This window comes from Gracilinanus agilis, chromosome 6 (genome assembly GCF_016433145.1).
Source record: "Gracilinanus agilis isolate LMUSP501 chromosome 6, AgileGrace, whole genome shotgun sequence".
Lineage (NCBI taxonomy): Eukaryota > Metazoa > Chordata > Mammalia > Didelphimorphia > Didelphidae > Gracilinanus > Gracilinanus agilis.
The window spans coordinates 39,644,006-39,667,198 of NC_058135.1; the positions used below are offsets into that span (position 1 = coordinate 39,644,006).

Sequence of the window (23,193 nt, forward strand, 5' to 3'; positions counted from 1 at the left end):
AGCATAATTATAAATATTTTTGTACAAACAGAACCTTTCCCATTTTTTTTTTAAATTTTAAACCCTTAACTTCTGTGTATTGACTTATAGGTGGAAGAGTGGTAAGGGTAGGCAATGGGGGTCAAGTGACTTGCCCAGGGTCACACAGCTTGGAAATGTCTGAGGCCGGATTACCTTTCCCATTTAAAAAAAAATCTCTTTGGGATACAAACCCAGTAAAGGTATTGTTGGATCAAAGGACATGCATTCTTTTAAAGCCCTTTGGGCATAATTCCAAATTGCCTTCCAGAATGGTTGGATCAATTTCCACCAACTCCACCAACATTGTATTAGTGTTGCAACTTAGCCACTTCCCCTCTGACATTTATATTTTCCTTTATGTTATATTATATTTTGGCCAATCTGCTAGGTATAAGGTACCTCAGAGTTGTTTTGATTTGCCTTTCTCTAATCAGGAGGGATTTGGAATATTTTTTCATATGATTATTGGTAGTTTTGATTTCTTCATCTGTCAGGTGGGGAATGATTTAATTTATCATAAATTTGACTTAGTTCTTCTAATTCCAGTTGCATTGGTTTTGTTTGTACAAACCCTTTTTAATTTAATATGATCAAAATTATTCATTTTATATCTTGTAATGTTCTCTATTTCTTGCTTGGTCTTAAATTCTTTCTTTTCCCATATATCTGACAGGTATACTATTCTATGTTCACCCAAATTTACTTTATAATATCACTATTTATTTTTAAGTCATATACCCATTTTGAATTTATCTTTGTTTAGGGTTTGAGGTATTGATCTAAATCTAATTTTTGCCATACCATTTTCTAATTTTTCCCAGCAGTTTTTTGTCAAATAGTGGTTTCTTATCCCAAAATCCGACATCTTGGGGGTTCATTGAACACCAGATTGCCGAGGTCATTTACCCTGTCCATTTCTTTGATCTACCCTTCTATCTCTTAGGCAGTAACAGATTGTTTTGATGATCACTGCTTTATAGTACAGTTTAAGATCTGGTACTTATATGCATACTTTTGAAACATACAGATTTTGAGTTTGACATTTTTAAGAATCAAGATATCAATGATTTCATCAAATATATACATTGTATTTTGTAAAGGACAACAATCTGTAAATCTACTTGGTGATTTTGTGTAAAAAGGTATAAAACGTTATACCTTCCCATACCGACCAATGAACCTAAACATATTCTATAATTTAAACACAACTTAAGTTCACAAATAACAAAACCACTAATCTGATATTTGCTTGTGCAAACCCTTAATTTTATTATTTATTTATTTTTTGCTTTTGCCTTCTGTCTTAGAATCAGTACTATGTATTGGTTCCAAGGCAGAAGAGTGGTAAGGACTAGACAATTGGGACTAAGTGACTTGCCCAGGGTCACACAGCTAGAAAGTATCAGAGGCCAAATTTGAACCCAGATCTTTCTCACTTCAGGCCTGAGTCTCAATCTACTGAGCTACCTATCTGCCCCAAACTTGCACAAATTCTTTTTTTTTTTAAACCCTTACCTTCCACCTTAGAATCAATACTATGAATTGTTTCTAAGGGAGAATAGTGGTAAGGGCTAGGCAATGGGGGTTAAGTGACTTGCCCAGGGTCACACAGGTAGGAAGTGTCTGAGGCCAAATTTGAACCTAGGACGACCTCCCATCTCTAGGCCTGATTCTCAATCCACTGAGCTACCCAGCTGCCCCCACAATTCTTAAGAGTAGCCAGAACAAAATTGAGGAAGAGCTGATTCATGAATTTCTGTACGAAAAGGAATAAATGTGATTTTAGATTGGTTAGACAAGTTGGAAAGAGATTGTGGAAAACCTTAAATGTGAGGCCAAGGTGCTTGTCTTTTCTTCTAAAGGTGATTGAGCAGAAAATGGCTTGATTTGCCATGATCCATAGATCAAGACCGATCATCCAGGATGTGGTGAAGAAGAGGACTCAGATCAGGGACATAAGTTAGGAAGTTGTTGTCATAATATGACTAGAAACTATTATAGCTTTCTAGCTGGAATATCTTAAAGTCTATGTCTAGGCCTAGTTAGGTTCACTTACTACGAGAGCTTATACACATCATTGCCTTTGGCAGAATGTGTACTGTATTACGTTAAGTCAGTGATGGCGAACCTTTTAGAGACAGAGTGCTGCATGCCCCCTCTCTCTACTTCCCTACTACAGGCTGTGCCCTTCCCCCCACCTCCACTGTACACAGGGAAGGGAGAAAATGCTCCCATTGGGCTGCTGGGCAGAGGGGCTGGTGGTGTGAGAAAATGTCATCAGGTACATTGAAGAGGGGGAGGAGAGCAGCTCTGCCCAAGTTCCTCTGCCTTTCTAGTAATGAACTCGGGGGGAGAGGGTGGCTATGTGCCCAGAGAGAGCACTCTGTGTGCCATCTTTGCCATAGGTTCATCATTACTACATTAAGTGTTTTGAAAGATTTGACAGTCATAGGGAACTTAGAGGTCATATAATTTTAGGCCTAGAGAGATCTGGTCAAAGTAATAGTGATACTATTGGATGTCAAAACCAAATTTTCATTGCCCTCTGATTCTAAATCCAGAAATTCTCAAAAATAATAACTAACATTTTTAATATTTGCAAAGTACTTTACAACATGTCTCATTTGCTTCTGACAACCCTATGTGGAAAGTATTACAAATTATTTATTATCCCCATTTTACTGATGAGGAAACTGAGGCTCACTTTGCGAATTTCCCACCAACAGCCAACTAGCTAGTAAGTGTAAGAATCAGGATTCTTATTTGACTCTCAGTATAGCACTGACTACTTAACCAAGATTTGGTGGTAAGTATAATACAGTATTATTTGCTAGATGCTTTAAGGGAGATAAGAACAAGTAGGGCAAAATGGGGAGAGAGAGAGAAAGAGGATTTAAAGTGTAGTTATTTTCAGTAGGTGAAAAAGAATTCATTACAATAACTTCATTTTGACTTAATATAAGTACACTTTCTGGTTTAAATTTAAATTTAAATTTATATTTTATAAAATATATGGAAAAAAATAAATGCAGTAGAGAGGCATGTTTAATTTTAAATCATATTTTGTTTTCGACAGGTTTTTGGAAATGCCCCACCAAATACAATGACAGAAAAATTTTCTGATCTTCTACAGTTTACAACCCAAGTTTCACGCCTAATGGTGACTGAAATTCGAAGGCGAGCATCAAATAAATCCACAGGTAACATAAGTCAATACAAATTAGTTGAGTTACATAAATGAATAAAAGTTTATTTTATTTAATACTTTATGAAAAGTATTAGAATAAAATAAATTAATATTTGCCAGGTGATTTTAGTTTTTTTCCAAATCCTTTGTCTTTTTCTCCCCTTATCAAATGTTAATGAATCAAATAGCAACTTAATATTAGTGCTATATTCTTTTCTATTTAAGGAACATAACCTTTTATTAGGCACCTATTGACCTAGGATTCTTTAAAAAAAGAACTTCTTTCACTTCCATTATCATGTTTTGTTCTCCTTTTAGATGGCATGTTTGTGACTATTGGACATATGATATGAGTAGGTTATAATGTAGTTGCTGCTCTTCTGTCTCACTTTATCATAAGACACGAGCTAAATTTGATCAGTTTGCATCTTTACCTTTGAGGCTAAGATAATATCTTGATTTTTTCCACTACCACGTTTTTCCAGATTTACTTCCCTATTTTGCATTTTGTTGAATGTATTTTATCTGTATAATGAATTCCTGAGTATTTATTAAATGCTCACTGTGTGCCAAAAACCATACTAATCACCTAGGATAGAAATACAAATATATATATGCACAGTGTGTATATATGGCCATATGTATCTGTGTGTGCATGTAAACAGAGAGAAAGAAAGGTGCACATGTATATATACAGAGTTCTGTTGTAATGAATGCCACATGTACTCTCCTCCAAAATATTGCACTATGGAAAATTATGAAGTAAAAACCACAGAATTTATGAAGAAAATGAAGTTAGGGACATAACACTTAAAAACCTAGTGATAGTTTAAAAAAGAGACAGGAACTAATAAAAATGGTAGCACAGTTTTACACATGTTAAATGGTTAAGAAATTCATAAATGCTATAATAAATATTAGCTAAGTCTTTACCCCTATACTTCATAGAATAGTGGCAGATGGGGGTAGGAGCTGTTATAGACCAGCTCTTCTCTTCCAATAGCTTCCTCCTGAATAAGAAGATATATACTAAATATGGAACTTTACATTGACCAAAACCTGAAATGTGGTTGTGGAAATGGGCATTGGAGTGGCTATTTGAGTTTTTGTTAGTGTTGTAGTTTTCTGTATTCTCATGTTTTCTTGAGGAAGAAGGACTCCTGCAGAAGCTTACTATATCAGTCTTGTAACATTATTTCTGAAACGTGCATCATAGCGGAACTGATTGTATATGAACTTGTATAAGTGTGTTTGTTGTGCCTGTACAAATATATGTATTTAGACCAGTCAGCTTTTAAGGTAGTCTTATGTGATGGAAGATGGAAAACCAAGGCAGATGTTTACTGGATATATATCCAATGGTTATATATCCCATTACATCAGTCTCTGGTAGAACTTGATAGACCAGAGAGCAGATGTGATTTCTGCCATCACAGTCCAGGAAACTAGAAAGTATGGATACTCAACTTCTCTTTCAGTGTAAAAGACCAACCTGCCAATGTTTAGATGAAGCATGTTAATTCAGAACAGAGATGACAGGCTCGGATAAAACAGAAACATTGTTGTGTTTGCTGTTTGAGAGTGAGAGAAAATGAATTTTGTCAAAATATGCAAATTCTTGCTCTAATGAAAAAATTCACTGCATGTTACATATCCTTTTTATTCTTCAATTTGTGAACACAGAGGAGAAAAAAATAATCAACTCACCCAAGTAAAATTTTAGTTATTGGAGCACTGATTCAGGAGATTGATGGTTCTTATACTTCACCTTGTACAATAATTTGGCCCTCATTTTGTTGATAAATGGTGGAAAGGCCATCTATTTTATTTCTTTATTGAGTTTTTTGGATTAAAGACAATGAATAAATCAACTTTAGAAGACTGGATAATTCTCATTTTATTTATAAATATATTTTAAATGAGGGGAGTAAAGAGGGAGATTGTCAATCTTTTCACTTAAAAGAATTGAAGATCTAAGCTGAGTATAATCAGAGAAAGATTTTAGGAAAGCCCACTGAAAGGTAAAGATATGACTTCAGGACCCCTTAAAACAAAGTAGGAGTATATTCTTTGTTATCTTGTCCTGTTTTAAGAAATGGGCAGTAATATTTTTTACTTTAATTTTAAGCAAGTAGATGGAAGGAAAAGCAGCAAACTGTGTATTTTGGGATTCTGTGTAATTTTCTAAGAATTACCTTCCATGTAAACATTTTAAATAATACTGCTTACCCCTAGAATCATAAAAAACTCAGAAAAATAATAGCAAATTATCTTTCCAAAAATATTTCGTGTCTCTTCTTCATGCATGCACACATGGTGTATATACACACATGTATGTGTACATGCATGTATATGCGTAATATGCATTTACATGTACATGTGTATCTCACACTAAAGAGCTACTGTGAAACCTAGAAGAAGAAAAGGATGATCTACAAGCAAAGCTTCAAACTAAATTGGAGCATCAGCCCAAGCCCAAATTTGAGTCAAGACCTTGCAGAACTCAGATGAAGAAGACTTGGAGTAGTCTTTGCTCCAAATCACATCATTCTAGGAACACAGACAGCTTTTGGGGCCCCAGCCCTAGCTATGAAAGCAATATGAAGCTACAAGAGCATAGAAACTTAGCCAAGAAGTGCATGGGAGCCAGACCTAACATCAAATACAAAGCCAAGAAGTAGACTGAAAGAAAGAGTGAACAGACGAACCAAAAAAAAAAAGAATATCACACTAAAGAGCTACTGGGAAACCCAGAAGAAGAGCATGATGATCTACAAGCAAAGCTTCAAACTAAATTGGAGCATCAGCCCAAGCCCAGGCAAAACTCTCAGAAGAGAAAGTAAGAGTTTAAAGGAAAAAAAGGAGCCTAAAGATTGATTTTAAAAACCATACGAGAGTGGAAGAGGAAAAAATGGCCAAAGAAATGAGAACTATGGAAAAAAAGATTCAAAACAAAAATCAACAATATGCAACAAAAACAGGTACAAAACCAAGAGAATATCTTGCTAAAAATTAGAATTGATCAAATAGAAACCAATGATTCCATTAGACATCAATAAATATTCAAACAAATTCTCAAATAACTGAAAAATAAGAGAAAATATTTAAGAATCACTAGGCTCCCTGAAAGCTATGATTAAAAAAAAAAAGGATCCTGATATCATAATACTGTCCTTATCTCTTAGAACTAGAGGGCAAAGTAGAAACAGAATCCATGAAAAAAAAAAAAAAAGAAAGAAAAAGAAAAGGCTCCTGAAAGAAACCCAAAACAAAAACTTCCAGGAATGTCACAACTAAAATCCAAAGTGCCTAGCACAGAAGATAGAGTACATTTGGGAGAGACTTGGGACAGTGAGACTCACCAGCAGGTTCAGCAATAGTTTTAAGTGTGAGGTGATGAAGGCCTTCATAAGTGTGGTGGCAATATCAGAGAAGAGAAAGGGTGTATGTGAGAGATGTTATAAAAGTAAAAACAATAGACTTTAGCAAAAGATTTGAGTGAGGAGTTGAAGAGGACACTTGGTTAGCAAAACTGGGTGACAAGGAAGTTTATGGTACCCTCAACATCAATAGTGAAGTTGGAACAGAGAGGTTTATTGGGGGGTGAGGGATAGAAAGATTATGAGTTTGAATTTGATTGTACTCACTTTAAAGATGTTTATTGGGAATGTAGTAACAATTTTCAGATTTACTTATCTATCCCATACTTCCCTGCTGCCAGCAATTCAATACTGGAGGTCAGCAGGGATAGATAAGTAAATCTGAAAATTGTTAGTTCAGGGATGATTACTGAAACCAGGGGAGTTGATGAGATCATCAAGTGAAATAGTACAAAGGAAGAAGATAAGAGTCTAGGACAGTTTCCTGGGGGAACACTTTCCTTTAGTAGACTTGATCTGAATAAAGATCCAGCACAGGAGCCTGAGAAGCAGCATGCGAATTCAGGAGAGAGTAATGTACTGAAAAATAGAAGAGATTGATCAGAAATGTCATGGGCTAAAGCAGAGGGGTTGGCAACGTATGGCTCTTGAGCCATATCTGGCGCTCTTTTGAGGGCTCTTTCTGCAGGAGCCATAAAGTCCATTTTTTTCAGGCGCTGTTACAGGAGCGACACTGTGAGCACTGTATGGCTCTCACGAAATTACATTTTAAAAAATGTGGTGTTTATGGCTCTCAACGGCCAAAAAGGTTGCTGACCCCTGGGTTAAAGAGAAGTCAAGAAGGATAAGATTTGGGGAAAGGCCTTTAAACTTGGCAATTAAAAGAGATTATTATTGACTTTAGAGAGAGGAGTTTTAGTTGAATAATGATGTGGGAAGCCAGACTGTAGAGATTTACAGAGAGAATGAGAGGAAAGGAGGTGGCAGTACTTATTGTAGATGACCATCTCAAGCAGGCTGGCTAAGATAGAAAAGAGAACTAGCAGAAATGGACAGATAAAGTGAGGGCTTTTTGAGGATGAGGGAGACAAGGGCATGCTTTTATACAGTTGGGAAACAGCCTGACAAAAGATTGAAGCTAAAGAGAATGTGAGAGAGAATGGAATACCTTTGTATAGAGTGGCTTGTCTTGGCAAGTAGATGGTGTATCTTGTAATATAAGAAAGGGGAGATTGTAGCATTTGGGTGATATGAAATAAGTAGAAGGGAAAAAGAGCGTAAATGGCCTCAGTTTTCTTGGTGAAATATGAAGCAAGATACTAAGCTGAGAATGTGCTTGGGAGACGGAGATAGCTGCCTTCCAGATGCATTCTTAGAGCTCTTCCTGTAATTTTTCAGAACAAAATGAAGTGAGAATGCTGTTAGCTGAATCGTTTCTTATGTTTCCATATTTTAGCAGCTTTTTTGTTTTGTTAAAAGACAATTCATTATAATTTTGTAGAAATCACATTGTTAATGTTGAATTCTTTTATTAAGGACTGGTGAACAGGGGCAGTGTGTGCCTATTCCTAGACAGTATTATCTGAAATCTATAAATATTGCTCTGACAACTATCTGTATGTAAAAAGTGAGTACAGTTTATGGTGAGTGATCTGCAGGGATAAACTCTTTAATTTTTCTTTTAAAGAAAGGCTCAAAAATTGATGGAAATGTGGAGTTCCCCAAATTGTGCCCTGAATATCTTACCTGATAGTCCGATCCCTCATTCTTCTTTCAAGCTTTAGATTTGATTAATACCTATATAGTACTTCAAATTATGTAGTGACACACGGTTAATAGATATGAAGCTGTATTTTTGTGGTCATATATTGTATAATTTATAGCTCAGGCAATCATAAGATTTGGAAGGGACTTTTATAGATCATCTCAATCACCTCCCTCATTTTTATAGATAAAGCTTGAAGATTTTAGGGAACATCCATTCTGTCGATTAGCATTTAGAGGTAGACTGCTCTGTATTAAAGGTTGGGGTTATATTTAAAGCTGAGAAATAGTAGCTCTTCCTAATGATAGCATCTCCTCTGTTATTGATTCTGCTAGATGCTTGGTGTCACTATATTAGCCAATGGAGAAATCTCTTTTTGATAGTTCTACTGAATACTCTGTACAATAAGGAAGGAATAATCTAGTCGTAGTACTCCTGCAGTATTTCATACAATACTCTGATGTATTAGCATAGCAACATCTTGTAGTAGAAGTAGTGAATCTTTATGTAGACAACATAGACTTTTTTTTTAAACAGAAGAGCCATATACCCAGAAGTGCTCCAAGGATATCAGAGTCACAACACCATCAGGTAATTTCATTTCTAAGGTGTGGTTTTGAATTATGAAATTAAAGGCAGCATGTCACTGGAGGTTTACGTGAAGCATGGGAGCTGTAATATTGGCTTTGTCACTAACCTTCTGTGTGGGTTTGATCTCTTAAGACCTCAAATTAATAGTACAGACTAAACTTACAATACAATCCTAATGTGAAAATTCAGAAAATAGTGAATAAAGTGTTATAAAATAAACATTTTACTAAATATTCATTATTAAAAATTTTTTAATCCTTTTTTGGAGGTGGTGTTATTTTTTTAAATTGCTAATTATTCTCAAAACAGACTAGTAAATTTCACTTAAAACAGTAAACTTTAATTATATTTTCATATGATTATTCTGAAAGTTCTTTATTATATCCTGAAAATTAAGGCCTGAGGTCAGTAATGTGGTTGATTCCTCTTCAGACACAGTGCTATAGCATCATATCTTTAGATTTCTTCTGTCAGTAAGTTGAATGTCATTTAAAAATTTTCAAATGTAACAATTAAAATGAAAGACACTGTTAGAAATTTTTTGTGAATATTTATATATTTAAATATCAAGCTCATTGAGCCCCCTGACTTTTAAGGTATTTTATAGAGCTTTATAGGCTTTAGAGGCATTTGCCTTTTGCTATTTATATTATAATAGTAATATATTATATATATAATAGCAGTAAATATTATATCTGCTTTTTATCTAATATCTTTGAAGATTTCACTAAGATGAATGAAATCATTCTAATTATATTTTTAGAAAGCCCACTTTAAGTGCCACCTACTTCATGATCACTCCAGCCACATGTGTTCCCTCCCTCTCAAACTCCCTTGCATATTTCTTATTTATTTGCTTATTTATATAGACATCTATATATTTATATAGACATTTATATAGACATATTTGAGGTGGCAAATGAGCTAAAATTTGGTTGTTATTATTTTTAATACTGCTATTTAATAAAAATGAACTTAAGACTATTTAGTATTCAGTGACAGGCTGTTTTCCAGCTAATATTTAACATTATATTTATGTTCTCTCTAATGTGAAATGAAATACTAGATAACTCATCTGAATACATTTGTGAATATTTCATTACTTATTGAGTTGATACATTAAAATTGTCACATTTCAAGTTTAGAGATTTTTGTTGTCTAGGGGTTATTGTTACTTCTTTTTTTTTTTTAAACCCTTACTTTCTGTCTTAGAGTCAATATTGTGTATTGGCTCTAAGGCAGAAGAGTGGTAAGGGCTAGGCAATGGGGGTTAAGTGACTTGCCCAGGGTCACACAGCTGGGAAGTATCTGAGGTCAGATTTGAACCTAGGACCTCCCGTCTCTAGGCCTGGCTCTCAATCCACTGAGCTATCCAGTTGCCTCTGGTTATTATTATTTCAAGAGAACTTGAAAGAGATATTTCTATAAATGTGACTGACTACATGTTGTTATTATCAACATCATCATTGACTTTTAATGATTTTATTAGGTACTGTCTCATTTAGGAGACAGACCCCTGGGCAAGTCATATACTCCTCACTTTAAATGAGATCTTATTAATTATAGGACAAACTCAAACCAAATATGAACACAGTCACAAACAACATCATTCAAAATCTCAATTTTCCCAAGAGTCATTAGCTGCCAGCACCTCAAATTATAGAGCCCACTGCTTTCATTCAGTTCTGTTCTGAAAATTTATTGGAGCAGTCTAATATTCTCTTCTTCTTAAAAACTACCAGCCTTTATAAAAATCTTCAAACTGTAAGTTGGACATTCATAGCAAAGATATCACATCAGTTATAAATTTAGTCTCTAATTAGTTTATAACATCACAAATTTCTGCAAACCAAGAAAAAAATTTCCTTTCTTTGCTTGTGTGACTATCTCTATAACTTCAATCTGACTGAACAGGGCTGAAATGCCAGAGAGACAGTATCTTGCAGGGTTTTAAAATTTTTTTTCTTCATCATACTTACTGAAAAGTCTGAAGATTTTTACTGTTTACTGATTTGGAGAGTTTAGCATCAGGTTTCAGAAAGCTGGGAGAACTATTTCAAGTATAAAATTTTATTAATCTTCCCCAGCATTCTAAACTCTGGCTGCAGCGTTTTACAATAGTCTTCATGACTGGTTATATTAGCCTCTTAGAAATCTTTCAAGGTAAGCAGTATCTATGGACAACTTTAGGCACAACAGAAGACAAAGATTTTACTGGGAAACTCATAGGACTGATAGAAAGGGAGAAGAAAGGTTCCCTTCTTGAGGTAAAACCATTCAGCTTCTGAATGGCTCAACCCTGGACAGTAGTTCATTTCGACTAACAAATATGCAAGCTTTCTTTATTTATCTGGGTCAACCTAAGTTAATGATTATAGGACTGATGTTAGATGACCTGTTTCCTCAATCAACTAAATGGATAAAGGATTCCCTCCTAAGAGGTCACATGGTTCTTAAAGACCAGGTATCTGGTTCATTTCTTTTTTTTTTTTTTTTTTTTTTTAAACCCTTGTACTTCGGTATATTGTCTCATAGGTGGAAGAGTGGTAAGGGTGGGCAATGAGGGTCAAGTGACTTGCCCAGGGTCACACAGCTGGGAAGTGGCTGAGGCCGGGTTTGAACCTAGGACCTCCTGTCTCTAGGCCTGACTGTCACTCCACTGAGCTACCCAGCTGCCCCTTATCTGGTTCATTTCTAAGGGACACCAGAGGCTAGAGGGAATTACAGGAAGAAGAAAAAGAGAGAGGGAGAGGGATCTGCTAAAAGATTACTAGCTTTATTAATAGATGACCAATTTGTCTCCTAGAAACCTTGTTTGGGTAGTCCAAGTGAACTACTCATTTGGCTAGGCTAGTTTTAACCCTGCTCTGAATAAGAAAAAGGTCTGTGTCCAATTGAACCCTCAATGACTCACTTGGTTCTTGTTGGTTTTTATTTTTTTAATTGTTAAATTGGGTAGCATCACAGGGGTAATATTACCTTTTGGCATAGCATATCCAGGGTAATCTTTCCTTAATAATAGTTGAAGTAAAATCTTCTTTGATTCTTATTGTGGTTCCTGACTCCTGGTCTCTTTTTTAGCTACTTGATGGTCAGTCAGCTAGCATTTCTCAAGGACCTACTTATTATATGTCAGGCACTATACTTAATTCTTGAATGATTTTTTTCTTTGACCTTGAAGTTCTGGATTTTGAATATGGCGTTTTGGGAGGTTCTCAAAGTAGAGTGTCAAGTGTCCTTTATCTGAGAAACTTGGCTGCCAAGATTCCCCCTTCCCCACTTATTTATTTATATTCCAATTTTTAAATATTATATTTGTTTGGGCAAAAGTTCTAATTTTCTATAATCAGATTTGTCCATTCTAAATTAGATTGTTCTCTCTGCTTCCAAGACATTGCCTTGTCTTAATCACCTGCTGTGGCTCTAGACTGGCCGGCCTGGGGTCTGGATTATCTTTCATTGATCTTGCCCTGTCTTTTGCTGTGGCTGTGTGTGGGCTTCTCCAGTGCTGTTTTGACCCTTTTTCCTACTGCAGCCTTGAGTGCAGATTTCCAATTTGCTTGGTCATGGTTAGGCTCCTTCCATGCTGGTTGGGAACTGTCCTTTTTATTGTTCAGGTACTAGTTGGGCCCTCCTCCTTCTGGGCATCATATGTAGGCTCCATGTCTGCTCCATGTGGGCATTGGTCTGACATTTTTCTTTTCTATGGTTCCAGGCTATTTGCATGCTGCACCTTCTGCCTAATGTGGACTTTTTTTCTGAGCTTCAGGTTTCTGGCTGTCTTTTTTTGTGCCATCTTGCAGTGAAGGAGTTTTTAGCCTTTCTTCCTGCAGCCCTTCACACTATAACTTTTTATTCATTTTTAGTGCTTATTGCAACAGCAAATCATCTGGAAAAACTGTATACTTTTGAGGGAAGTCCTTCTTTCTCTCTTTTTTCTTTTTCCTTTTTCCTTTTATCTTTTCATAAAGGATATGGGGAAACTGAGCAGGTTTGTAGTCAACAAGGGAAAGAGCTGGTATACAATGAGAAATTGTCCTAGATGATACTACATGGTCTATATCAAAGGCAGTCAGGGGATTCTTACTAGTATTCCCCAGCATTCCAGCAAGGATGCACTATATCCATATTTATCTCTTCTAGTTCGCTTATTTCATTTTTCACAAATCTCTGCCAACCCAAAACTTGCCCATCCTTCAAGTTTCAACCAAATTCATCTCTGCCCAAATTCTCTATCTTCTTTGACTGTCCCCTTCATCTCTCTCATTTTTGAACTCTAGTGGCATTTATAGTTTTTACTTTCTATTTTTAGCACTTTATCTTACCTGTTCTCTATACATTTCATGAATTTATAGCCAATTTCTACTAAAAGATTAAAATCCACTTGAAATCATGGGGCTTACTCTTGTGTTTCTCATGATGCTTATTTCCAAGTGTATGGGGTGGATCATCAGTGCTCAATAAGCTATAGCCAAATTCTCAGTTTTGTGGGTTTTTTTTTGTTTTTTTTTTAATGTGCTACCTTCTCACCTAATTGTCCTTATTTTATTTTAATAGAGGCTGCAAGTCGTGCCATAGTCCAGTTCCTGGAGATCAATCAGAGTGAAGAAGCCAGTAGAGGTTGGATGCTTCTAACGACAATTAATTTGTTAGCATCATCTGGGCAGGTTAGTTTTACCTTTGGTGTCTTGGTAACCATAGGTAATTTTGAGTTCTTAATTAAATTTTAGCTTTCTTCTCAAACAGATGTATCCTTGATCTCTTATTTTAATACATGTATAAATGAAGACTTTAGTCTTGAAAGAGTGCTTTTCTATTTTAAACTTTATAGTGAGGGAAGAAGGAACACTAAATCACTTTGACATTTACACTAAATCACTTTGGCATTCTTTTTAGGAGAGAAAAAAAAATTATGAGCCCTTTTCCTGAAACTATAGTTTCATGATTCTAAATACGCCTTTTAGAGCTTTAAAAATACTTTTTGTTGCTTTAAAAGTGTTTGATATGGTCATGTTTTTAATGAATCCATTAGTGTTCCATAGATACATCACTAGATTTTGACTGCTTATCAGATAAAACAGTACCTTTTTTGCCTCTATCCTACCCTTGTAGATTTACATCTGGAAGAGATCTCAGAGAGGATCTAGTTCACAGCTCTCATTTTACAGATTAGGAAATTGAGGCACAGGGATGTTGACTTCTTTGCCCTAGGATACAAGTTGTAAGTATCAGAGTTTGGATTTGAACCAGATTTTCTGGTTCCAGAGCAAATTTTCTTTGCTATTTTATCACCTGGGGGTGAAATTAATCTAATTTACCTCCTAAATAAATGATTTTGCATTAGAAATATCTCTTACTTAGAATGCCTGGTTTCACTAGGTGCTGCTTGGATTCTAAGAGACAAGGAGAGGAGGGAGTGCATTCCCAGTATGGGGAACAGTTGGGGCAAAGGTGCAGAGTAGGGAAATGGAGTTTTGTGTGTGAAGGAGGGCAAGGATACCAGGCATAGGAGTAATATAGGAAAAAGTTGAAAAAAAGCAAAAGGTTTGAGATTAGGTTGTGAGAAACTTTAAAAGTGAAGTCAGTCAGCTATCCAGCATTTATTAAGCACCTGCTATGCCCTACAGAGGTAAAATGAAACTCTTCTCATACTTCAGAAGCTTTCATGTCAGCTGAAGAAGAAACATCCATGTGTATGTAATTAGATACAAATAGGTATCCTGGAGGGTGGAATCCATCACAGCCAGGCCCCCTCTGCCCTTCCTCTTGCCCAGGTACCACCAGGCAGGGGGAAACTGACATGGTAACAGAGCCATTCCTATCCCTTGTCCCCAGGCCTTGCCTTGGCTCAGACTGTGAGCTCCTTGAGGGCACGGGCTATGTCTGTCTCATCTGGGCCCCAGCGCAGCACCTTAATAAATGTTTCTTGACCCATTGACCATTCCCATTCCTTCCAATAAGACCTTAAGATTAGAGGGCCTTACCATGTGCTCTGGTCCCATGCCAGAGGACCACTGGACCATATCATGCACTTCCTGCTCAGCCTTCCAGAGCTCCCACAACTCTGCCCTCCTAAGGACCAAGGTGCCTTTTCAGCATTGTATTTAAGTCATATCCTTTACTTTGGATGTAAAGCTCCATGAGAACAGAGACTTTCTTTATTTTCCCTTGTATTTCCCTTACCCAATTTGCTTGGCATATAAAAAGTACTTAATGGTTCCTCCCTCTCCCCTGCCCCCCAGTTCATTCACCATCTGGCACATAGCAGACATACATGTATTCATTCATTTATTTATTTAGCGTGTTTGAAGCTAGATTTGAACCCAGGATCTCCCTTCTCTGCCTATGTCTCTCATGAGCCACTTAGCTTCCCCCTCTGTAGACACTTATTAAATGTTATTCAATTAATTCATAAATTCTATCTTCATGCTTCATGAAAATCTTAAAATCAAAACATAGACATTAAAACCTCAATTATTAGGACCAGCTAGATAGCTCAGGGGATTGAGAGCCAGACCTAGAGATGGAAGGCCCTAGTTGGCCTCAGATACTTCCTAGCTGTGTGACCCTGGGCAAGTTACTTAACCCCCACTGCCTAGTCCATACTGCTCTTTTTCCTTGGAACCAATGCATAATATCAGTTCTAAGTCAAAAAGTCAGGGGTTTAAAAAAAAGAAAGAGAGAATTAAGGGCAAAGTGAAAAAATGGAAAAAAAAAAACAACAATAGGTGATCTTGGTCATACTTTGGAAATCTTTAAAGTAGAGTAAATTCTTATGTTTGGAATGCCAAAGATGATGTCATACTTAAAGTTTTAGAATAATTTAGATATTCTCTTTCAAGCTTTCCTAGCCTCAAGATTCTGTGATGTTTCAGGAGAATCTTAATATTATAACATAGACTAATCATATGAGTTTAGAAATTGAATATCTGGTCTCTTAATACATTTTTTATCTTTGTGAACTCTTAAAATTATATTGCGTTGGGGCAGCTGGGTAGCTCAGTGGAGTGAGAGTCAGGCCTAGAGACAGGAGGTCCTAGGTTCAAACCCGGCCTCAGCCACTTCCCAGCTGTGTGACTCTGGGCAAGTCACTTGACCCCCATTGCCCATCCTTACCAATCTTCCACCTATGAGACAATACACCGAAGTACAAGGGTTTTAAAAAAAAAAAAAAGAAAGAAAATTATATTGCCTTAAATTATATGTTTTATAAGTTACAATTTGAGTGTTATAGTTTGTTCAGCTACATAATGGTTTAATTTGTTTGGGTTTGTTTTCCAGAAAACTGTAGACTGCATGACCACTATGTCAGTGCCTTCCACACTGGTTAAATGTCTCTATCTATTTTTTGACCTCCCACACGTGCCTGAGGTAGTTGGAGGTGCACAGAATGAACTACCTCTGGCTGAGCGCCGGGGACTTCTCCAGAAAGTCTTTGTCCAGGTAAGTAAAATGCTAGCCTACTAGTCATCAGTTTGGCCCTTTACCTGGTGATTTGACATCCTTAGAAGAAAACAGTAGGGACAGTTCAGTGTCCTTTCTAAAATAGAGTGCCAGTACCCAAATACAGCATTCCAGATCCTGTCCGACAAAAGGAGAGTGTAGCAGGACTGTAATTTCTTTATTCCTTATTCTCTTCATGCAGCCAAAGATTGTTAATTTTTTTTTGTTACCCTGTCATATTGTTGACTTATAGTGAGCTTGAGATTCCCCCAGAACCCCCAGATATGGTTTAGGAACTCTGTGCCCTTCCATGTGTTTTCTCTGTACTCATTCATTTCCTGTTCCTCTGAGGACTCATTTACTTACCATTTATCATCCTCTAATAATTCTTTTTTACTCTCAAACTTATCCATGCCCTTTGGATTCTATCTTTTATGTTCTGTTTCCCCTCTGCTGGTTTGCTTGCTAGGAGATAGAGATCTATGTTCACCAGACAGGAGGACAAGTTTCCTAACAAAATTTGTAATAAAAGGTATCTCTCAACTTAGAAAAATTATTAATGACTTTCATTGACATATGAAAGTTTCTAGAACATGTCACCAAGATAAAAGTCCTAGAAAATTTCATTTACATGTGTTTACTTCATTGTTTAGCTCATTTGTATATGTAATAGCATGGAATACTAAGGAATGAGATCATATCATACAGAAGGAAAAATGACCATTCTACCCAAATTAATTTACTTATTTAGTGCCAAACCTATCAAACTACCAAAAAACTTTTTTACTGAATTAGAAAAAACTATAACAAAGTTCATTTGGAAGAACAAAAGATCAAGAATATCAAGGGAAATAATGAAAAAAAAATGTGAAGTAAGGGGGCCTAGCAGTACCAGACATTAAGCTATACTATAAAGCAGCAGTCATTAAAACAATATGGTACTGGCTAAGAGACAGAAGGGAGGATCAGTGGAATAGATTTAGGGTAAGTGATGTCAGCAAGACAGTCTATGATAAACCCAAAGAGCCCAACTTTTGGGACAAAAATCCACTATTTGACAAAAACTGCTGGGGAAATTGGAAAACAATATGAGAGAGATTAGGTTTAGATCAACATCTCACGCCCTACACCAAGATAAATTCAGAATGGGTGAATGACGTGAATATGAAGAAGGAAACTATAAGTAATTTAAGTGAACACAGAATAGTATACTTGTCAGATCTCTGGGAAAGGAAAGATTTCAAAGCCAAGCAAGAGTTAGAAAAAATTACAAAATGTAAAATAAATAATTTTGATTGTATTAAATTAAAAAGGTTTTGTACAAACAAAAACAATACAACCAAAATCAGAAGGAAAACAATAAACTGGGAAAAAATCTTTATAACAAAAAACTCTGATAGAGGTCTAATTACTCATACGCAAGGAGCTAAATCAATTGTATAAAAAATCAAGCCATTCCCCAATTGATAAATGGGCAAGGGACATGAATAGGCAATTTTCAGATAAAGAAATCAAAACTATCAATAAGCACATCAGAAAGTGTTCTAAAAATAAAGCAGAGTTTTTAAAAAAATTATTTTGAATATTTTTCCATGGTTACATGCATGCTTCATGGTTTTTCCCATCCCTCTTCCCCCACCCCCCAGCTGACAAGCAGTTCCACTGGGTTATACATGTATCATTGTTCAAAACCTATTTCCATGTTATATCAAAACTTATTTCCATGTTATATCTCAATAGAGAGATCTTTAACACCCAAACCCCAATCATATCCTCATTGAACCACATGATAAATCATATGTTTTCTTCTGCATTTCTGCTCCCACAGCTCTTTCTCTGGATGTGAATAGCGTTCTTTCTCATAAGTTCCTCAGAACTGTCCTGGATCGTTGCATTACTGCTAGTAGAAGAAAAGTCTGTTACATTTGATTGTGCCATAGTATATCAGTCTCTGTGTACAATGTTCTTCTGGCTCTGCTCCTTTCACTCTGCATCAATTCCTGGAGGTCTCTCCAGTTCACATGGAATTCCTCCAGTTTATTATTCCTTTCAGCACAATAATATTCCATCACCATCAGATACCACAACCTGTTCAGCCATTCCCCAATAGAAGGGCATATCCTCATTTTCTAGTTTTTTTGCCACCACAGAGTGCGGCTATAAATATTTTTGTACAAGTCTTTCTGGGGTACAAACCTAGCAGTGGTATGGCTAGATCAAAGGGCAGGCAATCTTTTAAAGCCTTTGGGCATAATTCCTAGTTGCTTTCCAGAATGGTTGGACCATTCGACAGCTTCACTAGCAGTGTATTAGTGTCTCAATTTTGCCACATCCCCTTCCAACATTTATTATTTTCCTTTGCTACCATATTGGCCAATCTGTTAGATGTGAGGTGGTATCTCAGAGTTGTTTTAAATCGCATTTCTCTAATCAGGAGGGATTTAGAACACTTTTTCAAGTGCTTAATTATAGTTTTGATTTCTTATGTGAATAAAGCAGAGTTTTGAGTGACTTTCTACCATACAGTTGTGCCCTCCTTGTCCAAACCAGCTGGTTGCTCATTTAAGCAGTACTAATGGCAGGCCCTTCATAACCTCTCATGCTGTGAGACTCTTCTGTAAGATGTGTGCCCCACAGGCTTGGGGTTATCCTCTGGCTCCACTGACATCATTTAGAGGGCTGCTGAGCATGTCAGGCAGCCAGCCATCTTTTTATATCTCACTCTTACTGCCCATAAAATATTTGAGTGAAAATAATGATAATAATTAGTAATGATGTCACAATTTTTTTTTCTGTGTGTGTGTGTGTGTGTGTGTGTGTGTTTTGAAATCCTTACCTCTGTCTTACAATCATTGCTCTGTTTTGGTTCCAAGGCAGAAAAGTGGTAAGTGCTAGGCATTGGGGGGGGGGTAAGTGACTTGCCCAGGGTCACACAGCTAGGAAGTGTCTGAGGCAGATTTGAACCCAGGTTCTATGTTTTAACTATTCCCGTGACTTGATAGGTGTAGGGAAGAGCTACCTGTGGGAAGTTTTCTCCCAGTATATATGAGCACCCTCATGTACTTAAGGGTTCTAGAGAGTTGCTGGCAGCACTGTGAGGTTAAATGATTTGCCAGCCAATATGTGCCAGAAATGGAATGGTAGTGGAACCCATGTCTTCCTGATTCCAAAGCCAGCCCTCTAGCACTATACCAGCCAACTCATTCTTCTTTCTACTTAAAAGTCATAAGCTAAAGTTTTGAACACTTAGAAGTGACTTTTAGAAAAAAAAAAGTTAAATTTAATTTTTTTCAAACTAACATTTATTGAATATTCTCTCCTTAACTCACTGAAATTAAAAAAAAGAAAAAATTAAAAGTTATCACATATGCATAATCAGCTAAATTATATTCCCTTAGTGGCCCTGACAAAAACTATATATCTCATTTGACATTCCCCAATTCTATCACCTCTGTGAGAGGAGATAGGGCTACCATGTTCCACCACTGGTCTTTGGAATCAGAGTTGGTCATTGAATTGTCTTTCCAAATTGTTTTTTTAATAAAAAGTTTTATTATTTTATTGTTCTTCTTTCCTTCTCATTTAATCTTGCATCATTTTTTATGCGTCTTTCCAGGTTTTATTGCAGTTGTACTCTCATCGTTTATCGTGGTACAGTTATTTACCATTATGATAATGCACTATAATTTGGTCAGTTATTTTCCAGCTGTTGGGCACCTCCTTCATTTCTTTGTTTCAATAGAGACATAGTATGAATATTTTTGTATATATGACTCCTTTTGTTTTTTTAAATCTCTTTCTGATATAGACCTTGTTGTGGTAATGCCAGAGAATTGCCTTTTAAATGATGAGGTTTTCCTCAGAAATTAAGAACTGGATTAAATTAAGATGGTGTAAAGATTTAAGACAACTTTTTCCTTTCCATTTGTATAAACAGTTATTATCCCAAGATTCCTTTGTCTTCAGAGCTTTTATTTTTTCCTAACTTCCTAGTTCTTCATTCTTAGCAAAATAGTTCTGTTTCTGATGAATTATATATCAAGATGAGATGCTACTCTTAATTGTTTGGTTGTTTTTATCAGAGAAAATAGTATATTCTGTGAGACAAATTGATCAATTCTGCATGAAACAGCATAAATAAATAAATAAATGCCACATAAAACTGTTGAAGTCCTTGCTGTAATTGTAATCTAGCATACCTCCGGATTATAGATTTCTTTTTTTTTTTTTAATACTTTAAAATCAAAAGCAATAGTTCTTTGTGGTTCTGATGTAGTGATACCTTATGGGACTGTAAAATTTCATCTTGGATCTGTTTCTTTTTTGCTTCTCCTACATCTGACTCCCATCCCCAGCTTATTGATTGATTGATTTTATTCATTTATAGATATTGGTGAAACTCTGCAGTTTTGTGTCCCCAGCAGAAGAACTGGCTCAAAAAGATGATCTCCAGCTTTTATTCAGTGCAATAACCTCTTGGTGCCCTCCCTATAACTTGCCTTGGAGGAAGAGTGCAGGAGAAGTCCTCATGACCATATCCCGTCATGGGCTTAGTGTCAATGTAGTAAAATACATTCATGGTGGGTAAAATTATTTTTCATTTTGTCCTGTTTTTCTCTTTTAATGTTTCAAAAATTTAAGTGGATTTTTCTTTTTTAAAAAAGTTGTCAATGAAAATATAGTGGTACAGTGGATAGAGTGGCCAGGGTTGAAGTCAGGAATAGTCATCTTTGTGAGTTCAAATGTGGCTTCACACACACTACTAGCTGTGTGATCCTGGGCATGTCACTTTATTCTGCCTCAATTTTCTTATCTGTAAAAAGAGGTGAAGAAGGAAATGGCATACCACTCTAGAACATTTGTTAAGAAAACCCCAAATGGGACCACAGAGTCGAAGAGAGGACTAAAACAACTGAAAAGTAACAACAAAAATATTTGTTTTAGGTATATCATGAAATATAGTGAGTTCTCATAAATTCCAGAATATATATTTGGAAGTTTGTTTCATGATAGCATGAATATTCAGACATAATCATAAAGAAATAATGACATAACTTTAGTTTTTCCCTCCTCCCCCAAAATGTGAGATTTCCCTTTTGAGGTTTTCTAGGTAGAAATCTCTGTCAGGAGCACAGATGTCCTTTTTTGTTGACAGAATCCCCTATGTGTCTGCTCTCATGCTTCAGACAGGTGTCTGAGGTTTCCTAAGGCCATGTTAGGGAAGAGCACAGGCCCTGGAAGAACTGAGGATAAGTCCCCATCTCAGTGCGTTGGCTCATGGGGAATGATGGTTTTTGTGCTGTGGAAGCCCATCAAAGGGCTCAGATGGGCAGAATGGGTAATGTGTGGGAGGGGCATGGGCTCCACCAATGCAGTTATATATTTTGTAACAGTGAAATGGAAGAAACTTCTAGCACAGATGTGGGCTTTTCTTATTACCAATTCTCATGAAGGAAATCCTGGTCTAGTTGCTTTACTTATTATATACTTTGTAATATCAACAAGTCCCCAACAGCTTCTAAATGGGAGACAGCTGGCTTAACTCCCAAATACTTTGCTTCTTTTTTCTCTCAGCCCAAATTTTACTGGACTTGAAACTGGATTTCAAAATAAAATTTGATGTAAACTCCTAATTCTTTGCATTTAATCTCTTTTGACTTTTACGTGAGATGGGTTTCTGTATGTAAAATTGACTAAAGGCAGGAGAATGTAGAAATCTACTTTGCTGTAATTATGGATACTCATAATTTGGCTGATAGGATTGTGACTCATACTGGTAGCAGTTTGCTGTGTTCCTTTTGCCTGAACTACTTCTGTATAATCCAGATTGAATTTGTATAGTTCAGTTTTTCTTCAAAACAATAAATATTCCTTTATCTTTATATCATAATAATATAAGAAATTCATTCCATAATGTAGAAATAGAGTTTGCTAAGTCACTTACCCTCTTGATCTCAGTTTCTTTATCTGTAAAATAAAGAGGATGGACTAGATGGCCTCTAAAATTCCATTCAACTTTCTATCTATTCTCCCAGTGAGGTGATACAGTGAGGGGCCAGGAGTCAGGGCCTTTCTTTGTTCATAATTGGTCTCAGATACTTAATAGCAATATGGCCCTGGGCAAGTCACTTAACCTTTATTTGCCTCCATTTCCTCAAGTGTAAAATGAGAATAATAATAATAGCTACTTCTTGCTATTGTTATATATTATTATTATAAGGATCAAATGAGATATTTGTAAAATGCTTATTACCACATAGTAGGTGTTGTATAAATGCTGACTATTCTTATCTTCTAATGGAAATAGACCATCAAAATAGGTTGTTTCTTCTTTGTGTATGAACTCAAAAGTGCATGCATATGTTCATACATACCTACAAATACAATGTTTCACTTATATTAATATAGCTTCTGTCAGGACCCAGATATTGTCATTTTTGCCATTTTGTATCTCTTAGATACAGTCCAGGGCTTTGTAGGTTTTGTTTTTTAACTAGATTTGTCATCTTATTAGTGTAAAAATCCTCTCTTTCTGAAATGGGGGTTGAGAGAATGGTCTTGTGCACTAAGATCTTAGAGAGGCAAAATTTGAACCTGAATCTTTTTAAATTTTTTTTTTTTTAACCCTTACCTTCTGTCTAGGAGTCAATACTGTGTATTGGCTCATAGGTGGAAGAGTGGTAAGGGTAGGCAATGGGGGTCAAGTGACTTGCCCAGGGTCACACAGCTGGGAAGTGTCTGAGGCCAGATTTGAACCTGGGACCTCCTGTTTCCAGGCCTGGCTCTCAATCCACTGAGCTACCCAG

The 23,193-nt window shown here is 36.2% G+C and overlaps 1 protein-coding gene across 1 annotated transcript in view; it reads left to right on the plus strand.

Moving 5' to 3' along the window:
* The window catches only part of WDFY3 (WD repeat and FYVE domain containing 3), a 325,051-nt gene that overhangs the window by 69,506 nt on the left and 232,352 nt on the right, over positions 1-23,193 (plus strand). The window contains exons 3-6 of the mRNA XM_044681612.1: positions 3,098-3,221; positions 13,502-13,611; positions 16,226-16,387; positions 20,775-20,967. Coding sequence (XP_044537547.1) covers positions 3,098-3,221; positions 13,502-13,611; positions 16,226-16,387; positions 20,775-20,967 — 589 coding nt within the window. The remainder of the gene's footprint in view (positions 1-3,097; positions 3,222-13,501; positions 13,612-16,225; positions 16,388-20,774; positions 20,968-23,193) is intronic.